The following is a 26,049-nucleotide window of genomic DNA, read 5'->3' as shown; positions in this document are numbered from 1 at the left end:
CTATCTCTCTGTCTCTGTTTCTTGTCCGGTCTCTTCTTCTAGTCTTCTATCCACTGCTGGTCCTGCTCTTTCTCTGGTTGGCTTCTTCTTCTTCTTCTTCTTCTTCTTCTTCTTCTTCTAGGGAGGCATCTTGTTGACTATTCGTTGTCGAGTTGAGGAATGTGGGGACTGGCCATCACAGGGGCTCGAATCACTGTTTGGACAATAATTTTAAAAATAAAAATCTAGATTTAGTTCACGTCGTCATGGCACGACGAGTTCCCGCATAGTTTTTGTCACGTAATTGATACGCATTGGGCACGTCTACTTCACGCATTGTTGGCGCACGAATCAGCGACGGCCGCGCACTCGGCAGTGTGCATATAGAAGCGTGCCCATCGCCAGCACAGGGAGGGGTTCGAGTCACTGTTTGGACAATAATTTGTAAAAATAAAAATGTAGATCTTTTGCAACCGTATATTGTTATTATATGTTATGAGTAACTTATATTTCAAATTTGAACGAAATCGGTGAAAAATTGAATTTTTAGAAAATTCTACCGCTACACTCATTAAATAAAATACACAAGGGGTGACACTCGCGATGCTAAAAGACTGATCGAAAACGGCACAGCCCGACTATGTTAACGTGCGTTAAATCATACCTTACGTCTTTCACAAAACAATGAGTTGAGCTTGTAGATTATTATTTTCGCCTTCTGCTCATCGTATTCAGTTTGTCCAACTGCATTTCATATTTGACCACTGACCCTCGCATTAGCTCTACCCTCCGTTTTGAACAAACGTCTGGCCGCCTTTCGGTAAACATCGACACTGTCCGAAAATCTCGGAATGACTCGGAACACAAAAAGGCTCTCATTAGTCTATTTCCACGTGTGTGGGGAAAACAACAAACAAACATGGCAGACAGGACAGTGAGAGGGGCCATCGATGGCCATAATCTGTTGATTTGGGGCCAAGCGGTCACAGGCAAGACCACCTTACTGCGCCAGATCAGAGAGGAATTATCGAGGAAAGGAAAACGATGTTGCCTAGATTAACTGCAACAGTTTACTGTTTGGCATCTCTTCGTCTCAACTCCATCGTCTTCAGAAAATCCAGAACAAAGCTGCACGCATCAGCACTCTCACCAGTACTCGCTGTCACATCTCTCCCATTCTAAACTCTCTACACTGGCTCCGTATTCGTGAAAGGATTGATTTCAAGATTCTCTGCCTCACCTACCAGTCTTTCTACAACTCAGGACCTTCCTACCTTCAAGACCTTCTGACACATTACTCTCCTGAATGAACTCTGCGCTCATCACAACAACTGTTACTTGCTGTCCCGAGCTACAATCTCAAATCATTTGGCTCAAGAACCTTTTCATATGCAGCAGCTTCTCTGTGGAACTCTCTCCCTATCGAGTTAAAATCATCTCCTTCCCTAAGTACATTCAAAACACGACTAAAGACTCATCTATTTCTCCGCTAAAAGTGACTTCCAATCATCCGTACCTGCCAACTGTATATAGTTTTAACTTGAGCTCAGGAAGCGCTTTGAGCATATCCCTGTGACGTGGAAAGGCGCTATATAAATGGCCTATTATTATTATTATTATAAACAAGCGAGGACAATCGGCGACAACTGGGCTGGCAGCCCACATGTATTTCTCTGGCTTTAGTCGTCCCCAAACTCCGCTTAATGAACATCTTTGTAAATTATGTGACAATAATGTTGTTGAGGATGAGATACAGTTATTTGCTGAATGTTCTGTCTACTAGATTTACACTGTAAACTATGGAAGTTTGCTTCCCACTTAACTCTCTGCGCGGGTGATCCCCTTCAGACCGTGTTCTTCATATGGATAGTAGGTTTGTAAGACACCATAGCCGGTATACTTTCTCAAGTGTTCCAGCGGAGACGTTTCTGTCTACCGTTCGTAGCAGCTTTGTACATAGTACTATTAATATATTGATGTTTTTCATTCATCCACGTGTGTTCCTATGCATATAACCCATGAAGAATTTATCTTCAGTAACCCATGATGGGGAGGTGGGGTAGCCTAGTGGTTAAAGCGTTGGCTCGTCACGCCGAAGACCCGGGTTCGAAGCCCATTTCTGGTGTCCCTCGCCGTGATGTTGCTGGAATATTGCTAAAAGCGGCATAAAACCAAACTCAGTCAGCCAGTCAGTAACCCATGCTTGTCGTAAGCGGTGACTAACGGGATCGGGTGGTCAGGCTCGCTGACTTGGTTGACATCGTAGCTGGAATTCTGCTGAGTGCGGCGTAAATCAGCAACCAACCAAATCTTATGCATGTATAACTACGACTGTCCACGAATTACATGTATAATCTCTCAGCTGTGATCACCTTTACTGTCTGTTGATGTGCAAGTGGTGTCTTGAAGGTTATATTGGCCATTAGGCCTGACGTTGAATACTCATACAGCATTTTTTACTGTCCCTTTTTTACCGATTTACAAGGTGTGACATTATAATAATTTTTTTTATCATTCTCACTATTATTTTATAAACGTAAAGTAATGTCTCACGTGACCTGACAGAAAGTACAGAAACACAACCACTAGGCCACGCCCATCTTGGATTTTGTATGAAAGCTGCTATAAACCATGTTCAAGTGGACGATGTTTACTGTTTTGTTAAAGGTCACATGCAACCAAAAAATCAAACATAATTAAAACACAATTATCACTTCTTCATGACATATAATATGCATTGCTGATTATGAAAAAACAAATAAACAAAATTATAAGCGTATAATCGCAAATCAAAAGTGCAATATTTTGTACTTGGGTTTACCTCCCTCGAAACGAAGCAGGCGGGATACCGAACCCAGTCAGAGCGGGTGGGTGTGCACTCAAGTGTAACGGCTGGTTCATTAGCAGATGCTGCCTTCACGGCTTATTGTGTGTGTATATATAGAGATGTTGGGTTTTGTAATTACATGATTAGTTTTTGTGTATAACATTTTGCAATCAACAGACATGATAACATGTCATGTGTTCAAGTATCACACCTGCCTGTCTGTGTAATTACATAATGTGACAGAGACCGAACTCGGGCCATGAATCAATGCGTTTTGTTTACGGTGTATAGCCTGATTGGTGTTAAGTTCAAATTGCATGTGGTCAGTGATCGCAGTTGTGTACTGAATATTGTCATTAGCAGACAGGCAGGCAGACACACGGGTGTCAATAAAACAAGACATTGAGTTTTGTCTGTGACAACGACATATCTATATCACAGTTCGAAATTGTGTCAACGCTAAATAATGACATTGCTTTTAAGTATCGAACTGAGAAAGTGACTCGGTAAGAAGAACGTGTGGTGAAATAGACAAATGAAATTATATAAACAGTTTATTTACTGTCATAACATATAAAAAGCTCGCGCCTGTGAGATATCAACAAAACATTATGAAAATAGCTCACACCAAAGCCTTCACCGAGTTTTCACCAGACAGCCCGCTTCCAAGTTGCGTGAACCTATTTCACTGCGCACATGCTATGAGCGCAGCCCAGCTGTTGAAACCCGTTTTCCCCAGAAAAGTCTGGGGAAATTTAGTGAAACGTTTGAACTCCGATTTCGCGCGGTTTTTTTCATCGCGTTATTTTTTAACTTTATAACTTGAATTTGCATTTTTGATGATTTGTTTCGGTAAGTCCATACCGAAATGTATCAGAATCTGCAAAGTTGTGTTTTACGTTGCATGTGACCTTTAAATAACCAATATGTCGCAACAAGCAACACGGAATAGAAGGGTGAAAAGACTGACTGAGTTTTGTTTTACGCCGCTTTGAGCAATATTCCAGCAATATCACGGCGGGGGACACAAGAAATGGGCTTCACTAATTGTACCCATGTGGGGATTCGAACCCGGGTCTTCGGCGTGACGAGCCAACGCTTTAACTACTATACTAACCCACCGCCCCGAAGGGTGAAAAGAGACGCTATAGACATGTCGTAATCCTGCGAAGTGACAACCGAAAGTCCTTTCACTGTGAAGGGCGTCATACAAGGGGGGCCCTATAGGTCCCATTGTATCTGCATCAGACATGGAGAAACCTTCACCGAACATTAAGACAGTTTTAGATCTTTTTCATGTGAATGAACATTTCTAGATTTTATTAAAGAACCACTAAACTTTGTTTTTTGTTACTCTTTTAACCATTACATATGAAAGATTTGTGGTTAGTTATATGCGGAACACCAAATTTATTCTTTAAAAACTTGTGGTTAATTAATACCGAGCGATTAAAAGTGGCCAAAAAGTCGCCTGCTTCCCTCTCGCCCACCAACGAAACCACAGACAGGTTACGTAACTCTGTCGCCAGAGCACTGCAGTGACGTCATATGAGGAACGATTTTCAGTTCGTTGTATAGAAAGTGTGTAGCACGCTCATCATTTTGATGATTTCTCGACATCAACGACGACATGCCGAATCGTTGCTTTGTCGTCAATTGCTCCGAGGGGGTCGGGTGATGGTGTCCCCATGCACAGATTTCCACAGGACCCCGCAGTTCGTGCTAAATGGGTTATGTTTGTGAGTGCGAAGCGAGCGTTGTGGAAGCCTGAAACGATATCTTACTTGTGTTCAGATCCCTTCACGGAAGTTAAAGAATCAAAACTACTTACTAGTTATAGTAAAATATGTATATGATTGATGACCATAAAGATTTTCCATAACACAACTTGTAACATAACGATTTCTTCCTCGGAAGTGAGGTTGTGGTCGAAGTAACAATAATATTGTAAGTAGTATTATATTGATTCCACCTCGCTGCCAGGAGAGAAATTGTTATGTTATACGCTATATCATGCAAAATCCTATTGGCCATCAATAAAATACATATTTTACTACCAGTAGAAAGTAGTTTGATTTTGTAACCGGTGAAAACAAACCTAAATAGCATTTATCCACAGACTGGCGGATGTTCCCGACAGGGCGCCGCCATTTTTGAAAATCGTAAAGTCTGTTAGAATTAATGAGATTATGGTTTGTGTTCATCAAGTTAGAAAATCAAAACTACTTTCTACTCGTAGTTAAATATGTATTTGAATCATAACCAAAAGCATTTTGCATGACACAACTTATAACATAACGATTTCTTCCACGGAAGCGAGGTGGGGGGTCGAAGTCACAATACTGCGCGATAAATTTCTTGCTACATTCACATGGTTAATGTCCACTCACCGGTATGTAGATACTAGTCAATGTGCGTCTTTATATTTGGTCTTATAATCCTAATTAGTTTATTATCATACTTTTATGCATTTTGAAACTAAATAAAAAGCTGACGATCTGCTGATACTTATAGTGAATTTATAACAGAACTGTAATATCTAGACATTTTATAGTTTGCCAATGTGAATCATAATTCGCACACACACCCTAGTGTATGTTGTCTGTCTCTTTACACTTCACGGCGAAAACAATGATTCTGTTGAATGCTACGACAAATGAATAAAAACAAAATGCAAATATTAAAATTAAAACAGATTAAAGTTATAGGAACAATATCAGGCCATTACCTTGTTTGAGGAATGTATCCATCAATATCCACAAAACTGTTCCAAATGATGTGTCTTTTAACAGTTTAATATACGAAAAAGTGATAAATCTTTTCAGGTATTGGTGTATAGTCTCATTGGTCACCCAAGATAGCACACCTGGCAACTAATTGCATAATGTCCGCCTTTCATTAAAAACAGTAATTTAGTTAGCCAATAATGGGCAATCAATCAATGTATTGCCGGTTAATCCTTTGAAAGAAGGACGTTGTTTTTACGCAGACACCGACACGGCAGAGTGTATTCAGTATAGATTAGTAAATCTACATACATAAACACTACCTTTGACAATTCCGCTGTGTAAGATAAAAGTAATTAATCAATCAGCGTGTTATCGGTTAATCCTTTGATCGATGTTTATAATGTTGAATATTTACTCCAGACACAAGAAATGCCAAATGGGAACCTTTGTCGGGTAATCTAAGTGTGTTACCACTAATTATACCTGTTATAAATTCATTAACTGACCATCAAGTGAATGATGACAAATAACATGTGTAGGTTTATACCACCTAACACGGGTTACAACAAGGGAGTATTAATTGCTGTATTGCATGTGAAAACTTATGGGCCGGCACTGTTTTGAGAATACAAACAGATTTTTACATGACATGATTAAATATCGAGGTAAAAAAAACACAGAAATGGGATCAATTTGGATCAGTCATTATACAAATAGGGCCTAACGACACCAATCAATTGTGACAGAAGCGTCTATGAAAACAAGTTGTAACTCGGAAACTAGGCAAAGCAGGAGACAAAATTAAATGACAGTAGATTGTTAGAACATATTGCTTTTATTTTCCACAACAATTGTCACGATTTCAGGTTTATACAAGCCTGTAAACAAGATAATTTACCCCCCTAAAATGTAGATGAATTCTGCATCGGCCCTCAAAGCTATTCCTCATATGACGTCACAGATTCGCGCCGCTCTGATTGGTTGAAATTTCGTTCGCGGGTGAAAATTGTGCACTGTTGTCAAAAAGGTCGATTTAAGTCAATTAAAGGTCGAAATGAGTAGTTTTAATGACGGGGTTTCATTTATAACGATGCCAGTTAGTGATTTATGTATTTTAACCCCCTAGGGTTTATGTGACCTTTAACTGATTCATTGACTTCATGTTTTTAACGTTACGTGCTTTTGAAAGGCTGCTGAACATATTTCCACTAATGCACAGAGGCCTTAAAAACTGGGATCAGACAAGCCAGTGATTGATAGTATGACAGTCTCGCAATTATCGAACCCGCCATGACACGATATGGGTAAACGTTCAATTCCAATACTCAGTTGCGGATCCCAAGTCACTGGCGATGAGGTGCCTGACACTGAGAGTGTGAGGGCGGCGGGGTAGTCTAGTGGTTAAAGCGTCCGCTCGTCACGCTGAAGACCGGGTTCGATTCCGCACATAAGTGCATTGTGTGAAGTCTATTTCTGGTGTCCCCCGCCGTGATATTGCTGGAATAGTCCTACAACCTAACCTCACTCACTAACTCACTCACTTGATTTTAACCATTTGGCTACCTCACCGCCCCTTCTACCTACTGTGACTGACACAGATTCGTGTTGAGGCTCTGACCTTGCGTCAAGTGTGAAAGAGTTCCAGTTTTGGTTGTCATGGCAAGCCTGGGGTTCAACGGTCAAAAAGGTATAAATCTGCACCGTAGCCTATGCTAGGTACACGTTAAAACCTACACCTATACGTCGCTCTCATTGCCATAAAGTTGTTCATCCATATATTGTTATCCTTACTTACTGATCAAAATTTCAAAGAGGTATTACCTGCCAAAGTACACAAACGAGTATAAGATTTGAACAAACTGCTCTACTTGTAATCAATTTGATGAAAGAAATGTTTGGGTTTTTTTATTTTTAAAAAGCGTCATACGATTACGTCTAGTGAGTGAGTATGATTTAAGCATTACTACAGCAATATCACCGACGGGGACACCAGAGGGAGTGAGTGAGTGAGTATCATTGACACGGCGTTAAGCACTACTACAGCAATATCACCGGCGGGGACACCAGAGGGAGTGAGTGAGTGAGTATGGTTTACACGGCGTTAAGCACTACTACAGCGATATCACCGACGGGGACACCAGAGTAAGTGAGTGAGTATGATTTACACGGCGTTAAGCACTACTACAGCGATATCACCGGCGGGGACTCCAGAGTAAGTGAGTGAGTGAGTGAGTATGGTTTGCACAGAGTTAATCACTACTACAGCGATATCACCAGCGGGGACACCAGAGTAAGTGAGTGAGTGAGTATGGTTTACACAGAGTTAATCACTACTACAGCGATATCACCAGCGGGGACACCAGAGTAAGTGAGTGAGTGAGTGAGTATGGTTTACACAGAGTTAAGCACTACTACAGCGAAATCACCAGCGGGGACTCCAGAGTAAGTGAGTGAGTGAGTATTGTTTACACAGAGTTAATCACTACTACAGCGATATCACCGGCGGGGACTCCAGAGTAAGTGAGTGAGTGAGTGAGTATGGTTTAGACAGAGTTAATCACTACTACAGCGATATCACCAGCGGGGACACCAGAGGGAGTGAGTGAGTGAGTGAGTATGGTTTACACAGAGTTAAGCACTACTACAGCGATATCACCAGCGGGGACACCAGAGTAAGTGAGTGAGTGAGTGAGTATGGTTTACACAGAGTTAAGCACTACTACAGCGAAATCACCAGCGGGGACTCCAGAGTAAGTGAGTGAGTGAGTATTGTTTACACAGAGTTAATCACTACTACAGCGATATCACCGGCGGGGACTCCAGAGTAAGTGAGTGAGTGAGTGAGTATGGTTTAGACAGAGTTAATCACTACTACAGCGATATCACCAGCGGGGACACCAGAGGGAGTGAGTGAGTGAGTGAGTATGGTTTACACAGAGTTAATCACTACTACAGCGATATCACCAGCGGGGACACCAGAGGGAGTGAGTGAGTGAGTGAGTATGATTTGCACATAGTTAAGCACTACTACAGCAATATCACCGGCGGGGACTCCAGAGGGAGTGAGTGAGTGAGTATGGTTTACACAGAGTTAATCACTACTACAGCGATATCACCGACGGGGACTCCAGAGTAAGTGAGTGAGTGAGTGAGTATGGTTTACACAGAGTTAATCACTACTACAGCGATATCACCAGCGGGGACACCAGAGGGAGTGAGTGAGTGAGTGAGTATGGTTTACACAGAGTTAATCACTACTACAGCGATATCACCAGCGGGGACACCAGAGGGAGTGAGTGAGTGAGTGAGTATGATTTGCACAGAGTTAAGCACTACTACAGCAATATCACCGGCGGGGACTCCAGAGGGAGTGAGTGAGTGAGTATGGTTTACACAGAGTTAATCACTACTACAGCGATATCACCAGCGGGGACACCAGAGGAGTGAGTGAGTGAGTGAGTATGATTTGCACAGAGTTAATCACTACTACAGCAATATCACCGGCGGGGACTCCAGAGGAGTGAGTGAGTGAGTATGGTTTACACAGAGTTAATCACTACTACAGCGATATCACCGACGGGGACTCCAGAGTAAGTGAGTGAGTGAGTGAGTATGGTTTACACAGAGTTAATCACTACTACAGCGAAATCCCCAGCGGGACACCAGAGTGAGTGAGTGAGTATGATTTACACGGCGTTAAGCACTACTGAAGCGATATCACCGACGGGGACGTCAGAGTGAGTGAGTGAGTATTGTTTACACGGCGTCAAGCACTACTACAGCGATATCACCGGCGGGGACACCAGAGTGAGTGAGTGAGTATGATTTACACGGCGCTAAGCACTACTACAGCAATATCACCGGCGGGGACACCAGAGGGAGTGAGTGAGTATGGTTTACACGGCGCTAAGCACTACTACAGCAATATCACCGGCGGGGACTCCAGAGTAAGTGAGTGAGTGAGTATTGTTTACACAGAGTTAAGCACTACTACATCGATATCACCAACGGGGACACCAGAGTAAGTGAGTGAGTGAGTGAGTGAGTGAGTGAGTATGGTTTACACAGAGTTAAGCACTACTACAGCGAAATCACCGGCGGGGACACCAGAGTGAGTGAGTGAGTGAGTGGGTATGATTTACACAGAGTTAAGTACTACTAAAGCGATATCACCGGCGGGGACACTAGAGTAAGTGAGTGAGTGAGTTTGGTTTACACGGCGTTAATCACTGCTACAGCGATATCACCGACGGGGACCCCAGAGTAAGTGAATGAGTGAGTATGATTTACACAGATTTAAACACTTCTACAGCGATATCACCGGCGGGGACCCCAGAGTGAGTGAGTGAGTATGATTTACACAGAGTTAAGCACTACTACAGCGATATCACCGGCGGGGACAGCAGAGTGAGTGAGTATGGTTTACATGGCGTTAAGCACTACGGGGACACAAGAAATGGGCTTCACACATTGTTATAATGAAGGGAATCAAACTCATGTCTTCGGGAACCCCACCGCCCCTTGTAAGCCTGTGTGTGTGGTATGCAATGTGTGTATGCATGCAGCGTGTGTGGCCTTCCATACGCAACACTATACATAGTACCTAATTGGATGACCTGGTCTATTTTAGATTGCGCCGTCTATGTTTATCATAGTCATCAAACATTAACGAGGTCGTACAAATTACCTCGGACTCAAGTGGCAGGGAATCATTAATTTCTAGATGTTTGTTTTCGTGTAACCGCTGTTGCCAGGTGGCACTGTTTGTATTAGACAGGTCCATGGGAACGCTGCTTAGTGAACACATTAGTGAATTGCTGTACTAATATTAAGCTTCTGGACTTTGGATACGAGAATATCATTATAACTCGAGTGGAAATGAATTAGAGTTTGAAGGCACGCACACATAACCCGGTTGTAATACACAGTCAGCTCACCGTATCTCACAACACGACCCATTGCATATTAGGTGTAGGAAACAACATCAGGCGGACAAATGACCTATAAATTATTCCTGCAAATATAACATCTAGAATTACACTACAATACTGTGTTAACGTAATGTTTCTTCCTAATTAGGAAACAGGAATCCCGGGGCGATTTTCGTCTCCGTGGCGTAAAAATGATTGACAGCCAAGCAATGAAAAAATTCGGGAGAAGAAAGTTTGTGTATGATTTTGTCTGGCCATAACACCTCTCCAAGAACAATCAGATTTGAGTACTCCAAGTTCAATATTGTAGCATGCGGCTTCCCTTTCCTATCAATCATTAATGAAACAAATGTAATAATCGCCTTCAATCTCACGCGTGGCCTCGGTTCTCGGGTATTTTCAAGACCATGTTCCCTTCGACTGGTCACCTTATGACAATGTAATATGAAGTGGACGTGCATTATTGAACATGCCTCTTCCTTGATCTTACTTCTAATCTGTTGCCATGGAGACGATGAAACTGCGAGATTATCTTCAAGTAATGTCGCCTTTATTGACCTGATTCAGCGTTCATGCATTATGAAGTGAAATCACGTGACTTGACAGATGATATGTATCTGTGACAATGTATGACAAAGGATATCATGTCAGCGCCTGGATTGTTTCTCAATCAAAGGATTTGAGAGGCCTCGTGTTAGACGAAACAATGACTAATCAATACAAATGCTGCTGATGGACGAGAGGGCCATTATATTTCGAAATATTGATTTTATGCCAAAGCGCATATTATCAACAAACCACAATGTGCCACATCTTTATGACAAGAATGTCTTTTGAAACACGTTGATTATCAAACACATTGGTAGTTTTTTTTGTGCCAGACATTTAATAATTAGCTAGAATGAACGTTGAAATGCGATGGAAGCGTGCAGTGTTCTTACAACACATTAAAGCTTGTGAGAAACCTGAGGACAGATACAAGTCGGATTGGTCTGAGGGAAAGCTCGAAGTGTGCCTGTCATAGACGTTTCCTTGTTTCGTGAAACGCACGCTCACGTGTATGGAACTGAAGGATCAATGATGTCATTCACAGTGGATTTTGTATCGGCATTCACAAGTAGGATCTTGTATCGGCATCAATAACTAGGCCTCCATACTTAGAATCTTGTACCAGCATCCACAACTAGGCATTGATACTGAGGATCTTGTATCGGCATCCACAACTAGACCTTGATACTGAGGATCTTGTATCGGCATCCACATCTAGGCCTTGATACTGAGGATCTTGTATCGGCATCCACAACTAGACCTCGATACTGAGGATCTTGTATCAGCATCCACAACTAGGCCTTGATACTGAAGATCTTGTATCGGCATCCACAACTAGGCCTCGATACTGAGGACCTTGTATCAGCATCCACAACTAGGCCTTGATACTGAGGACCTTGTACTGGCATCCACTACTAGGCCTTGATATTGAGGATCTTGTATTGGCATCCACGACTAGGCCTTGATACTGAGGATCTTGCATCGCCATCCACAACTAGGCCTTGATTTTGAGGATCTTGTATGGGCATCCACAACTAGGCATTGATACTGAGGATCTTGTATTGGCACCCACAGCTAGGCCTTGATACTGTGGATCTTGTATCAGCATCCACAACTAGGCCCCGATACTGAGAACCTTCTATCGGCATCCACAACTAGGATCTTGATACTGTGGATCTTGTATTGGCATCCACAACTAGGCCTCGATACTGAGGATCTTGTATCAGCATCCACAATTGGGCCTTGATACTGAGGATCTTGTATGGGCATCCACAACTAGGCCTCGATACTGAGGACCTTGTATCAGCATCCACAACTAAGCCTTGATACTGAGGATCTTGTATCGGCATCCACAACTAGGCCTTGATACTGTGGATCTTGTATTGGCATCCACAACTAGACCTCGATACTGAGGATCGTGTATAGGCATCCACAACTAGGCCTTGATACTGAGGATCTTGCATCGCCATCCACAACTAGGCCTTGATATTGAGGATCTTGTATGGGCATCCACAACTAGGCATTGATACTGAGGATCTTGTATTGGCATCCACAGCTAGGCCTTGATACTGTGGATCTTGTATCGGCATCCACAACTAGGCCTTGATATTGAGGTTCTTGTATCAGCATCCACAACTAGGCCTCGATACTGAGGACCTTGTATCGGCATCCACAACTAGGCCTTGATACTGAGGATCTTGTACTGGCATCCACTACTAGGCCTTGATATTGAGGATCTTGTATTGGCATCCACAACTAGGCTTTGATACTGAGGATCTTGTATCGGCATCCACAACTAGGCCTTGATATTGAGGATCTTGTATCGACATCCACAACTAGGCCTTGATACTGAGGATCTTGTACTGGCATCCACAACTAGGCCTTGATATTGAGGATCTTGTATCGCCATCCACAACTAGGCCTTGATACTGAGGATCTTGTATCGCCATCCACAACTAGGCCTTGATACTGAGGATCTTGTATCGGCATCCACAACTAGGCCTTGATATTGAGGATCTTGTATCGGCATCCACAACTAGGCCTTGATACTGAGGATCTTGTATCGGCATCCACAACTAGGATCTTGTATCGCCATCAACAACTAGGGCCTTGATACTGAGGATCTTGTATTGGCATCCATAACTAGGCCTTGATATTGAGGATCTTGTATTGGCATCCACAACTAGGATCTTGTATTTGCATCCACAACTAGGATCTTGTATCAGCATCCACAACTAGGCCTCGGTACTGAGGTTGCCCGGTCCCTTTACCTTGTCTTCTGATGAATATCTTTCCAAGATGACTTTGTTAGAGGATTACTATCGTATTTTTGTTTTACTTCTCTTCAGTCGACACATCTATAAACGTTTTCTAGTGAACAACCTGATCAGCTTTGCCACGCCCCCTATCGCTCGAGACTGGCCTCTACAGTTTGGTTGCCCCAGCGAATCTTTGCGAATCTTTGTGTGTCCAAAACTGTGAATTTGATACAAAGACGAACTTGGAAAGTGTATTAGGAAATATTAGAGACGGTGGCAGTTTTAGAGGACCACGACAACACCACATTGCTTGTCCTGGAGATGGCCTTTGTTTGACAAGACAGCTGGTCGCTCAGGTTTTGCATCCCCTACCTACTGTCGTAATGTAAAGCGATTTGTTTCAGTCATGGGGAAAATTGTGTTATGTTTGCAGCGCCTCACGTGTAGGTGACAATAGCTCTGTGTTTATGGATCACGTGGGTAATTTACATATGTAAATGTCGCACTTGTCTGACATCTGAACGCATTTATATTTCACACATGTCATTCCTTTCATCTGTTCAGGCACTTGTCTTGATATTTATCATTTCCCGTGAGCAGTTGCGCAGTCTTGTTATCCGCCATGTTTCGTCGAGCCCAGAATATCCGACCTCCTCAGTCCACACGTCGTGTGTTCCATGGTCAACCCGCAAATATTATTTTTATTTAATATTTTCCTTAGAATACTCAGGTGCCAGTGAAGGTCCGGGTTACAATATTGATCTTCAGTAACCCATGCTTGTCGTAACAGGCGACTAACGGGTGGTCAGGCTCGCTGACTTGGTTGACACATGTCATCGTATCCCAATTGCGAAGATCGATGTTCATGCTGTTGATCACTGGATTGTCTGGTCCAGACTCGATTATTTACAGACCGCCGCCATATAGCTGGAATATTGCTGAGTGGGACGTAAAACCAAACTCACTCACTCACTCACTTGATTCTGACAACTAATCCTGGTTTTTCAGAGACAATGTTTCTGAGTGACGTTGTAGGTCATAGGTTTGTATTATCTGTCACTCTGATAAAGGTCGGACAGGTTTAAAGTTGTAGCAGAAAATGGCGGATGGAGTATCACTTTGGACTTTCTTCTTATTCAGCCATCCAGCTTGATGGAATGTTTGCAAGAGCTTAATTTACAGAGATCAAAGGAGATTTTATGAGACCTTCTATTACCAGCTGGTGGTCTTCTGGAAAGATTAAAGCAGTCCGGATATTCCCTCAATATTCATTCTTCCAGTTTCCACCATCACTGACATGTACAGCATGACGAGAGAACATACCCAGTAACAACGTGACAGTCCGTTTAGCCTCTAAGGCCGGAACTTCCCACAAGACCGTGTAATATATTATTAATGTTTGTAGCCTTTGATGTGTGCCGTTCTGTGATTCAATCTCAGTCAAGTCGGGAATAACCCAAAGCGGAAAGACGCTATAGTCTAAATACTACACGTGAGTTTTCATCCGCCTTAAGGTTAGATAACCTAGGGAGACATTCGTGACCAACTCGTGTTATTCCGGAAAAAGTCGAATAGCGACTCGTGTCCCTCGAGATGGATTTTATATTGGCGCATGAACATCAGAACTACTTTAAACAAGAACGATAACCTGTTTGAATGTATGGAATACTGTAAGGGACATTGTCGCGTTGTCGCATTGTCGCGTTGTCGCCCTCTGAAATACAAGCAAAATTAAACAAAACGCGACATGCGATATCGCGACAACGCGACATTTCGCCCATTTGTCGCATTGTCGCGATGTCGCGTGTCGCGTTTTGAATAATATATCTTTTCATTCTTCCAGTATGACACGCGACATAGCGACAATTTTCAAGGTCAAAATATGTCGCGTTGTCGCGCGTCGCCCCATGTAAGATTTGTAAAACAGCCTAAAATTTATAAAACGCGACACGTGATTAATGCGACAACGCGACATTTTGATGAAATGTCGCGTTGTCGCATTGTCGCGTCGCGCTTTGTTAAAATATTGAGTATAGTATGTATTATAACATATGACTAAAACGCGACACGCGACAATGCGACATATTATATGTCGCATTGTCGCGTGTCGCGTTTTGCCCCTTTCGATTTACCGGTGCGCATGTGTAGAAAGTCAATTAGTCTACGCATGCGCAGACAATGTTATACTCTATTTCAGACTTCACTGGTCTTTTGTTACCTCCAATGGTTTTTACAATGAAATAGTGCTCGTAATGGCAATGGGGGCTGCATTTCTTGAACTTAATGGAAATCTTTCATTGTTGCTTTATTATTTTATATATTGTAACTGTGTTTAGCCAATCAAGTGTGTTTTAGCAGCCATACAAATTATTAGCGCTACTATTCATTGTAATCACGGCACACGGTGGCTCTGTCATTCAAGAAGAGGCAATCTGCTGTGCAGGGTTGTGTCTCTTATTCACACTAGATAACTATGATCATAGGTTCGAATCCCAGCACCATACACATTCATCACTTTGAACATTTCACCTATATCAAGCTCACAGGTTGTGAAAAAACTCAAATATTGGTAAAATTCAGGCCACATCGGCATAAACATCAGGTGAAGTCCTCCAATGGGTCACTATGTTCGACAGTGTGGCTCCTGACAGTGTTTCTTGGTACAATCCTGTCCGACGCTGATGAATTTGTCCGACATCTGCCTCTGTTCAACCAGCAGTGGATGGATACCAGGCAGAATGAGATGGTAATACCACTTAACCATCCAGCACCTCAAAGACAGTTTAGGCCGGCTTTGAACGTGATATTGTTCTTGGGAAAACGCCATACAAATTGACTGTTATCATTATGATATTAGAAACGATGAAATCGCTTAGCAGAGTTGCGTACCCTTGGAGAGGCAGAAACCAACCCTCCCTCTCTCACTCCTCTCCTCTCCTCTCTGCTCCGCTCCTCTTCTCTCCGCTCCTCTCCTCTCCTCCTCTCCTCTCGGCTCCTCTCCTCTCCGCTCCTCTCCTCTCAACTCCTCTCCGCTCCGCTCTGCTCAGCTCCTTTCCTCTCCGCTCCTCTCCTCTCTACTCCTCTCCTTTCGGCTCCTCTCCTCTCCTCACCTCTCCTCTCCGCACCTCTCCCTCTCCTCTCCGCTCATCTCCTCTCCTCTCCACTCAGCTCCTCTCCTCTCCGCTCCACTCCACTCCACTTTCACTCCTCACTCACTCACTCACTCACTCAATGTTTACGGAACTTGTTAAATTAGCAAGATATTTCATTACAATAATGTGTTCCGATGTCTGTTTTTCAATTCTATTTGAATCCTATATTATTTATAATAATAATAATATACCGAGCGATACACATGTACTTGTATCGTTTCAAACATACACCTACTCAGTCATAATAATTTTCAGCAAAATGGCAAGTTTCAACACATCCATTCCATTAACCAAGAACTCTTAACCCACAGACTTCACGGCCACATTTATTATTACTCTGAGTTCGATCCCTGTGTATCTTAGCCCTTTAAAAATATCTAAACATAATCAACCTTGAAATAGTTTTGAAATTCCACGGTAGTTTATAACGCGCGACGCGACAATGCGACAACGCGACATTTTCATGAAATGTCGCGTTGTCGCGTCGCGTGTCGCGCTTTGTTAAAATATTGAGCATAGTATGTATTATAACGTATTTGACTAAAACGCGACACGCGACAATGCGACAACGCGACATTTTCATGAAATGTCGCGTTGTCGCGCGTCGCGTGTCGCGCTTTGTTAAAATATTGAGGATAGTATGTATTATAACGTATTTGACTAAAACGCGACACGCGACAATGCGACATCGCGACATTTTCATGAAATGTCGCGTTGTCGCGCGTCGCGTCGCGCTTTGTTAAAAATATTGAGGATAGTATGTATTATAAGGTATTTACTAAAACGCGACACGCGACAATGCGACAACGCGACATTTTCATGAAATGTCGCGTTGTCGCGCGTCGCGTGTCGCGCTTTGTTAAAGTATTGAGTATAGTATGTATTATTATAACATATTTACTAAAACGCGATGACGCGACAATGCGACAACGCGACATTTTCATGAAATGTCGCGTTGTCGCATTGTCGCGTGTCGCACTTTGGTGTTCAAGGTAAAGTTTTGTTGCGCATGATCAAGCAAACGTTTAAAGAATGCGCATGCGTGTGTATGCCGCCATTTGTTTTATCCAAAAGTTGGGGTAAGTAGTCGTTTCCTCTCCTTTGTAGATGATCGTGCATACAATGGTCAAATGTTTTCTTTCACATCATTTCACAGGTTTTCAAGCATGGTTGATCGAAGCCTTGAAATACGTCAAACGCCTCCTGAAACACGTATCCTACCATAAATCCTCAATTGATTTCATGCATGTACATGTTTAGCATTTAATAAACAAGTGAGATACATGCTATGTGTTTTATGCAAGATATTAAGGTGTTCTGTTGTCACTAGAGTTATGTGGTTTTTAATGTCCAGATACTTATTTGCCAATAGTAGTGCACTTTATTATTATTATTATATAATATTTATCTAGCGCATATATCCATGCAACTAGTGCATGCTCAAGGCGCTGGTATTTTTTCTCCTCGATCATTGGATGTCAGTCTCAATGGCACATCGTATTATCAATCTCAACTCCCAGGGCAGTATACACTCTTGCAGCCACTAGGCGCACCGAGTTATTGTGGCTTTCTCATCCTAAGGAGGTACCCATTCACAGCTGGGTGGACTTGGACACGTAGTCACAGTACTTTGTCCAAGTTTACTGCACATTGCTGTACCCGCATCAAGGTGTTTGCACGTATTCATGTGGTCACTATCCGGTAAATTACCAACGTATTCGTGGGTTCTTTTAAGTGCACAGGGTTGTGTACTGTACACTAGTGGCTGTCACAACACGGAAAGAGTCTGCAAACAAAGATTTTACACCCGGTCTCAGGTGGGCTCTATCCTGTCACCTCAAGCTCGCTGTATCACTAGCCTAGCGCCTTTGCCAGCTCGCCCACCATGCCCCCTTATGAGCTACATTAAAGGGTTACAGGCCGGGAGAGCCACATTTCCGAAATAGATAGCCAAAATTGATGTCGCTCTCCCGGCAATAGTCATGGTTGCGTGAACATTGAATGTGGCTCTCACGGCTATGCTGTCAAAACATGCTTTGTCATCCAAACAGGTTTACCGTATTTAACAAAACAAGACATGTTTCCTCAGAATTTTATTCAGATCACAACAGGTTTTATTTCTATAATTAGCACAATACAATATATTAATAGGTATATTACATATAATAATATCACATAATAATAAATCTTAATCTGTAAAATGTTCTGAATTTTGAAAGAATTCACTTAAAATTTTGCAGGCGTAGTTTGCAGATCAATGCCAAATCATCTACACATTATGTGTACGGCGAACTTGGGAGGTTCCCTTTATATGTAGATAGGTATGTCCGTGTGTTCCGTTATTGGTTTAAGTTATTATACAGTGAAAACTGTATATAGCGGGTCGTTTATGTTTTTTGTTTAAATGGTCTAAATAATGGTTATAAATCATGGTTACGTAGTGTTAAAAGGTTTTTGTATGAAATTGGTTATGGGAATTTCCAATTGTAAATGTTAATAATTTTTGTAAAGTTGTTAAGCAACGGTCATTGACATCTATATTCAAAAATGGAGATCTGACTTAGAGTTAAATGGTAAATTATTTCTTAACAAAAATTTAAAAGACGTGTTTTGTTTGGAATTGTATTTGGATCTAGTTAGAAATCCTAGTGATAGGAAAATAATCACGCAAATGCGAACATCTACTCATCGCACTATGCTAGAAATTGGTAGATACAGTAATATTCCAAGGGAAGATTGTAATTGTGAATATTGCTATAGCCAAGGTAACATTTTTGTTGAAGATGAGTGTCATTTTATTTTGATATATCCTAAATATTCACCGGTTACAAAGTTATATATTAAAAGCTTCCAATTCCAATAAATCTACCTAGCGAAAATTAGCTAAATAATTTAAACTTTCTAATGAAGTAAGAACTCAAACGCAATACATTGTCCAGCCTCCATAAATTGGCCGTAAATATATCCTATGAACCTTTACAGGCCTGTACACAATATAATACATGGGGACACTCTTTTACCGGTTACGGTAATCCATTAATTAATTAATCTGTTGGAAATGTGGCTTTACCGGCTACAGCCATGTAATTGAAATGTGGCTTTCCCGGCCTGTCAGTAGAGTAAAAAGAAGATGTATCGCACCACATTTGTGGTGCTCTGACGTCACCAGCGTACTTATGAACCCTATGTCAACAGTGGGTTGAATGGGTATTGTCCTTATGTCAACAGCGGGTTGAATGGGTATTGTCCTTATGTCAACAGCGGGTTGAATGGGTATTGTCCTTATGTCAACAGTGGAGTGAATAATTAATTAATCTCAACGCACCTGTGTCAATAATGTATTGTAATCGAATTGAAAAGCCTCGATGTTACTGCGTCGCAGATATATCGTCGTTACCACGCCTTGTGTCAACAGTGGGTTGAATGTCTATTGCTATCGCGACGCTCCCCTGTGTCAATAATGTATTGAAATCGAATTGAATAGCAACCCCTGGTGTATTGCGTCGCAGATATACCGTCGGTGCCACGCCTTGTGTCAATAATGTATTGTAATCGAACTGAATAGCCACGGTGTTATTGCGTCGCAGATATATCGTCGTTACCACGCCTTGTGTCAACAGTGGGTTGAATGTCTATTGCTATCGCGACGCTCCCCTGTGTCAATAATGTATTGAAATCGAATTGAATAGCAACTATCAAAGTTAATAAGTTGACGTACGTTGGAATAAATGCCCTGTTCACCCAGAGATCTTGTTCCTTCAAGAAATTAATTAGAATCCACTTTAACTGACTCGACACGTTATAATTTAAAACTTGCTGGGTGAGCACGTTGTCGCCGATTCTAAACTGAAATTTAGTTCTTGCCTCGTTAAAGATTACAGCAAAACCCATTTCACGAGAAAAATAGAACTTGGTGAAAATGATGACTGAGAGGTTCAATTTATACTTAATGTATGTTATATTTGTAGGCTGATTGGAATGTACATGAGCTTTAAAGCATTTTCTAAAACATGTATTGTTGTGAAAGTGTGTAGGATAGTTTCTAAAACATGCTTCAAATACACTTGGTTATCATATGAAGCTGACGTGTATATTGTGTATGGTTTACACCCCCAGTTGAAAACGCAATGCAATTACCCTGGCATCACAGGAAAAACGGAGGTTCCTGTACACACCTTATATTAACGTAGGGAGTAGGGTGGATATGATGACGATGACGAAGGGGTGATCTATAGAATTTGAATTGAATCAAACAACAACAAGCGTGTTCATGTGTGATTTGTCTCGCATCGCAGTAAATCGACGGAAGGTAGGCAGGTGGAAGTGAATACCGGGTGTGTGTTTGCAGTGCAAATACTATTTGTTCTATTTTTCATTTTAGGCATATTGACAATATCACTTTTTCTACCTGTGGATAAACCGTCTCCCCACTTTGTACCGGAAGATAATTGCATTTTATTCATCAAAGGCACGTATTGCGACGTATACTGAGCTACGTCCTGAGGGGGTGGATGCAGGAGTGTACACAATCTTTATACATTCTGTCGTTGAATCAACATAGCTTGAGATCTCAACATTATTGTCAAGCGAACAAAAATGACTCCCCTGCACACAGGCAAACGAGTACACACATACCTGTACGCTTAGAAAGGTGAATGACTGATGAATAGATAACTCATGACTTGGGGTTTAACGCCCGCTTTCAAGGGTATTTCTGTTATCTCACGACGACTTAAATTAGGACAGGAACAACAAAAAAAGCAATCGTAAAACACCACTGTGGGTTCTGTTGCAATGACACCAGTGGGCGGTAGCCTAAAGCTAAAGTTAAAGCGTTGGCTCGTCACGCCGAAGGCCCCGGGTTCGATTCCCCACATGGGTACAATATGTGAAGCCCATTTCTGGTGTCCCCCGCCGCGATATTGCTGGAATACCCGGGTTCGATTCCCCACATGGGTACAATATGTGAAGCCCATTTCTGGTGTCCCCCGCCGCGATATTGCTGGAATATTGCTAAAAGCTGCGTAAAACCAAACTCAGTCAGTCAGTGAGTCAGTCAGTCAGTCAGACACCAGTGGGTGTCAAAACCGGCGTTGAAAAACAAACAACATCACTATGACGTTAGCTTCAGTTATTTTTTATTTATCTGTTTATTTATTTACCACAATCGTGTATACATATATATATAAACAAACAAACAAGTACTACTATCATTTCGATTACAAAGATTCCAATCTTTTAAAATGGAGCTTCCCCGGGAAACCATTTATAACTTTGCTCTTCACCCCTAATCTCTTGTTAGTGGCACATTTAACTCCTGATCGTTTCACGATATGTTGAGGCACTTTTAAACTGAGCAACAGTTTACGTAATTCCTTATATCCAATTGGCTTTTTCGAGGTAGAATGTTGCAGAACAACGAAACGAATCAGTTTCACAAGGTTTGAACCTTCCAACCGTTTTGCATTTAGCAATTCAAGTTCCAGGTTATCTCTCACTGTCAAATATCCCATGTCGATTAAATTCTTGACAAATAGCCACAAAGTCATTAATTTCCCCACAGTTTTTGTGGAAGAAATGTTCTTGAGAAGTTGTTCGGGAATCCGTAACAAAAAGTCACTGTCGTTGTTGTTGCTTTTATTGTTGACAGATTGAGAATCAACTCGGACGTCATCCTTTGGCGATGTGCTGCTGTCGTACGATTCATTCGCTGTCTGAGACCACGTCTCTTGATTTGGTGTCTGATTCGTCGACGTCGTCGTCGCTGTTGTCGTCGCTGCTGTTTTCCGCGCTTCCGCCTCGGACATCAGTCTCTGATAAGTGTCCCTCGTCAGAAGAATCATCGGCTTGCTCATCACGAAGGTGTGACTGTACGGATGAGAGGTAATCTCTATAGGATCTTATGCAAATGGGTAGAACCGAATGGTGAGCGGCAATCAGATCACGTTTGCGACGTCCACTGACTGTCTTGGTGACCAGTGTTCGAATGCACTTCTTGTGACGTGACAGTCGTAATATATCCTCATTCGATAGGACGATGTTGCCCCTTAATACGTTAAATATCAGAGTAATCAAAGCCCTAAACTGTTCGCGCGATGCGTGATTCAACAAAGCTTTTCTTTGTTTCACATTAGCTTGTTCCAACATCAGAAGAAAAGTCCTATGTTTATCCAACAGTTCACCCATGTTGAGAAGTGTTGAATGTTTGCCGCTCAGCTTTCAAATGTTCGACTGTCACTAGGTCAATGTGGTTTTATCCTATCGTGTAAAACAAACAAACAAAAACATGGATGCTTTCTAGCTCCTTTGCCGCGTTGGGGTTCAGACACCATGTGTATGTAGTCACAGTGAGGTGACAGTCTGAAATGTTCTACCATGGGATCGTCTTCCGGTATCCATCGATGAACACGTAGCTTGCAGTTGAAACAGTAGACTTTGTCGGATTGTCCAGTGTACACAAATCCGGCCGCAGCCATGGATTTTGGAGATTGCTTCATCTGAAGTGGCCAGCACTTAGCAAACGATTTTAGTCTGTCACTAAATTTCTGTCCACGCACCTCGGGACAGTGCTCTGTTTCGGCACAGTCTGGAGCTATGTCTTCAAACCTTCCACATACGTCCATAACGCCGACGACGACTTGCAGAGTTCTGTTTAGTTCGAGAGTTGAAAACGAAGTGATGAAACCCAGTGCAGCGTGTACACTTTTGTAATGTTTTAGTTTTGTTTTGAATTGCTAGATTATAGGTTTAGATGCGAGCAGGTGTGAATTATGACTGAGGTAAGTACACAGTGCACACATCACCGGGAAATATTCCTGTACGCAAACGTCCGTACTGTTCGTCAGCATGGGGTGAGACATCCAGAACGAGATATCCGTACTTTTTTCTCCCTACAGCATCTTGGAAGGCTTCGGCAAAATATTTCGCCTGTCCCGGGAATATCTGCGACGCTAAAATTTTGTATTCGTGTGCCGAACGCGGGTTGGATAACAGAACAAAGTAATGCGTGTTTAGAGACATGGTTCTGTTGCATTCACCTTTGGGATAAGCCGACTGTTGAATGTTGATTACCGTGATCCCTAAATGATGAGAGAGGGTAGTGTACAGATGCAGCATGAGTTGGTTTCTACATATCTCCATCATTAAATCATCAAATATCAACAACATGCGTTTTTCTGACTGTACAGACCAGGATCTCAGTTCATCTTCTGTAGGAAGGGTGTCGTGAAACTGGATGTTGGGAATGGTGTGCTGCATGTCACTATACACATCTTGCCAAACTGCGTAGCAATACACGATCAAGTTGGGTGCTGGCTGAAACATGTCATCGACTTGTTCTAGCATGCGTTTTACCAGATGGGTTTTACCCGAAGAACTTCCTCCTATGACGGATATAGTCGCTGGTGTTTGAAACGGAAGTGAGCATGAGCTGTCTGCAACATTAGATCGATCACCGGACTGTTCCATGACTGTACTGTACAGTACCAATGTTCCGAGACAACTGGTCGAATCGTTACCCATGCAGATGTATTTTATGCCAGAGTTTTAGGGAAAGAAAACGTAAAACCAATATTTTTTTTCTGAAATATTATTTTTTTTATTTATTTGAGTTGATGTTTCTCTACAGCATCTATTCAGTACTAAAAAGAAGTAGTATTCAGGACTGTAAATGAATATACATTCAGTACAATAACCTGCTTACATAATTAATAATATTAAAGAACAGGATTCAACACTATGAAGAAGCTGAATTGCTTTACAAACACATACAACACTCTGTATCCTAGTTTTCATGTCTTGTGTGTACAGGATAAACACGATACTGTACAATGTCTGAAATAGTGACAAACATGTGAAATGGGTCATATGACATTGAATTTATGTAAAAGATAATACAATGTACTAGTAAACAAACCACACACGTTTGAATTGGAAGACTGCAATTGTTTCGCACTCTCTCTCTCTCTCTCTCTCTCTCTCTCTCTCTCTCTCTCTCTCTCTCTCTCTCTCTCTCTCTCTCTCTCTCTCTCTCTCTCTCTCTCTCTCTCTCTCTCTCTCTCTCTCTCTCTCTCTCTCTGGCAATTACCTGACAAACACGTTGCGGGCTTGGTCAATTTCAATGAGGGAATTTCGCTGAGTCAGGACGACGCAACTCAGCGTGCTTTTGAGTGCCGATTTAAATTCCAGTTCGAGCCTCACACTTCCTGATTTCACCAAATTCAGATACTCCGAATCCGCACACATTTTATCAATGTCGAACACAAACAAAGCGTTCCCGAGGAGAAATTCGCTTCTACTAATGCCTTTGCCCTTATCTTCCTTCCACACACCCATGCCGTCGAGCATGTTGACGTAACAGGCGACATCGTCGGCTTCGACGGGCTGACCCGGCACACTGGCACCGTCGATGTACAACGCCATCTTTTTAAGCATGGATGACTTGAAATTATACGGATTGCCGGTGTAGCTCCCGTTGAGACTCGAACTTTCCACCAGTCCCACGACGTATCGGTTGGCGACGGGATTGCTTACGTTGTCTATGGTGTGCGCCTGCTGGGTGGTCGGAATGCTGGTCACTTTGACTTCGCTTTTGGTGTATGGGTACAGAGCGTTCGACTTTTCGAACAGCGTGTTGTGAGCCAAGATCAAAGCTGGATTGACTTTGACCTTGCACACCTGCAAGTAAGCGTCCAAAAGGTGAACTTTGAATTCATGTGCGGTAACACTGCTCATCAAACAAAATTTGGGGTCCGATCTGAACATTTTCAGGGTCAGGTCCACGTCGTTGGGTAGAAGTCGGTTCATGTCGAAGATGTCCTCGTACAAGGGTCCCGACATGGTGAATTCTTTGCTTTCCGCTATGAAAGCGGAGCGTGCCAACACTCCTGTATTATTAGATCCGGTGACGTCACTGTTTTCCAAATCAGCGTCGTTATCGCCAACATCCTTGTAGAACAGCTGAGTGGACAACTGGGTGTTTTTCGCTTCCTCGCCATATCCCAGCAAGACTTTCATCATGCTCTTGTAGGCGTAATGGTTGTTGGTCGAAGACACGAGCTGGTTCTGTAGGTACACCGCCAGCTGCGAGAACATTGTTTGCAGGAACAGATTTGTTGGGGCGACATTCTCATCAGTAGCTAAGGAAGTACCATCGGCCTGTGTTACTTTGACTTTCACGTGCAGACGAGTGCGTCTCAGGTCGGTGTAGTCGGGACCCGAGTTGTTTACTTGAAACTCCAATGGCGCACCATCATTGATGTGGCTTAAAGGTCGCACATTCACGAAATAATGTTTCTGTACGCTAGTCTGATAAGGGGGTAAAGTGAAGAGATTCAAGGGTTCAATCACGAGCTCTTCGAATTCTTTGTCGTTCAGCAGTGACATCGTGTCTTGGTCGTTACTGATGTTGTTTTAACTGAAGATGTCGTTTTCTTGCACGGGTGTACACTTGAGCGCTTTGGCCGTCTTGGAAGGGCAGCGTTGTTGTTGTCGGTTCGACGTATCTTCTGCGTTGTGACGCACTTTTCACCAGCCTTGCGTTTTAAAGCCTTCACTCTTTTGTCTTTGGCTTCCGCTCTCTCTACCTCGCTTTGCGATTCCGATGTCATTTGCAAAGTGACCTTA

At 42.5% G+C, this 26,049-nt stretch overlaps 1 protein-coding gene across 1 annotated transcript; it reads right to left on the bottom strand.

Annotated features, from left to right (window-relative positions):
• LOC124271488 (uncharacterized protein F54H12.2-like) lies at positions 1-25,809 on the bottom strand. The gene is made up of 3 exons (XM_046706641.1): positions 24,512-25,809; positions 21,987-22,293; positions 1-117 (listed from the first exon to the last, which is right to left on the bottom strand). Exons 1-3 carry the CDS (start codon positions 25,807-25,809, stop codon positions 1-3), a joined length of 1,722 nt encoding a protein of 573 aa, XP_046562597.1.
• Between the last annotated feature and the right edge of the window lie 240 nt (positions 25,810-26,049).

Source organism: Haliotis rubra, unplaced genomic scaffold (assembly GCF_003918875.1).
Source record: "Haliotis rubra isolate DU_JTF1 unplaced genomic scaffold, ASM391887v1 Scf1604, whole genome shotgun sequence".
Lineage (NCBI taxonomy): Eukaryota > Metazoa > Mollusca > Gastropoda > Lepetellida > Haliotidae > Haliotis > Haliotis rubra.
This window is presented reverse-complemented; position numbering and strand designations above follow the sequence as displayed.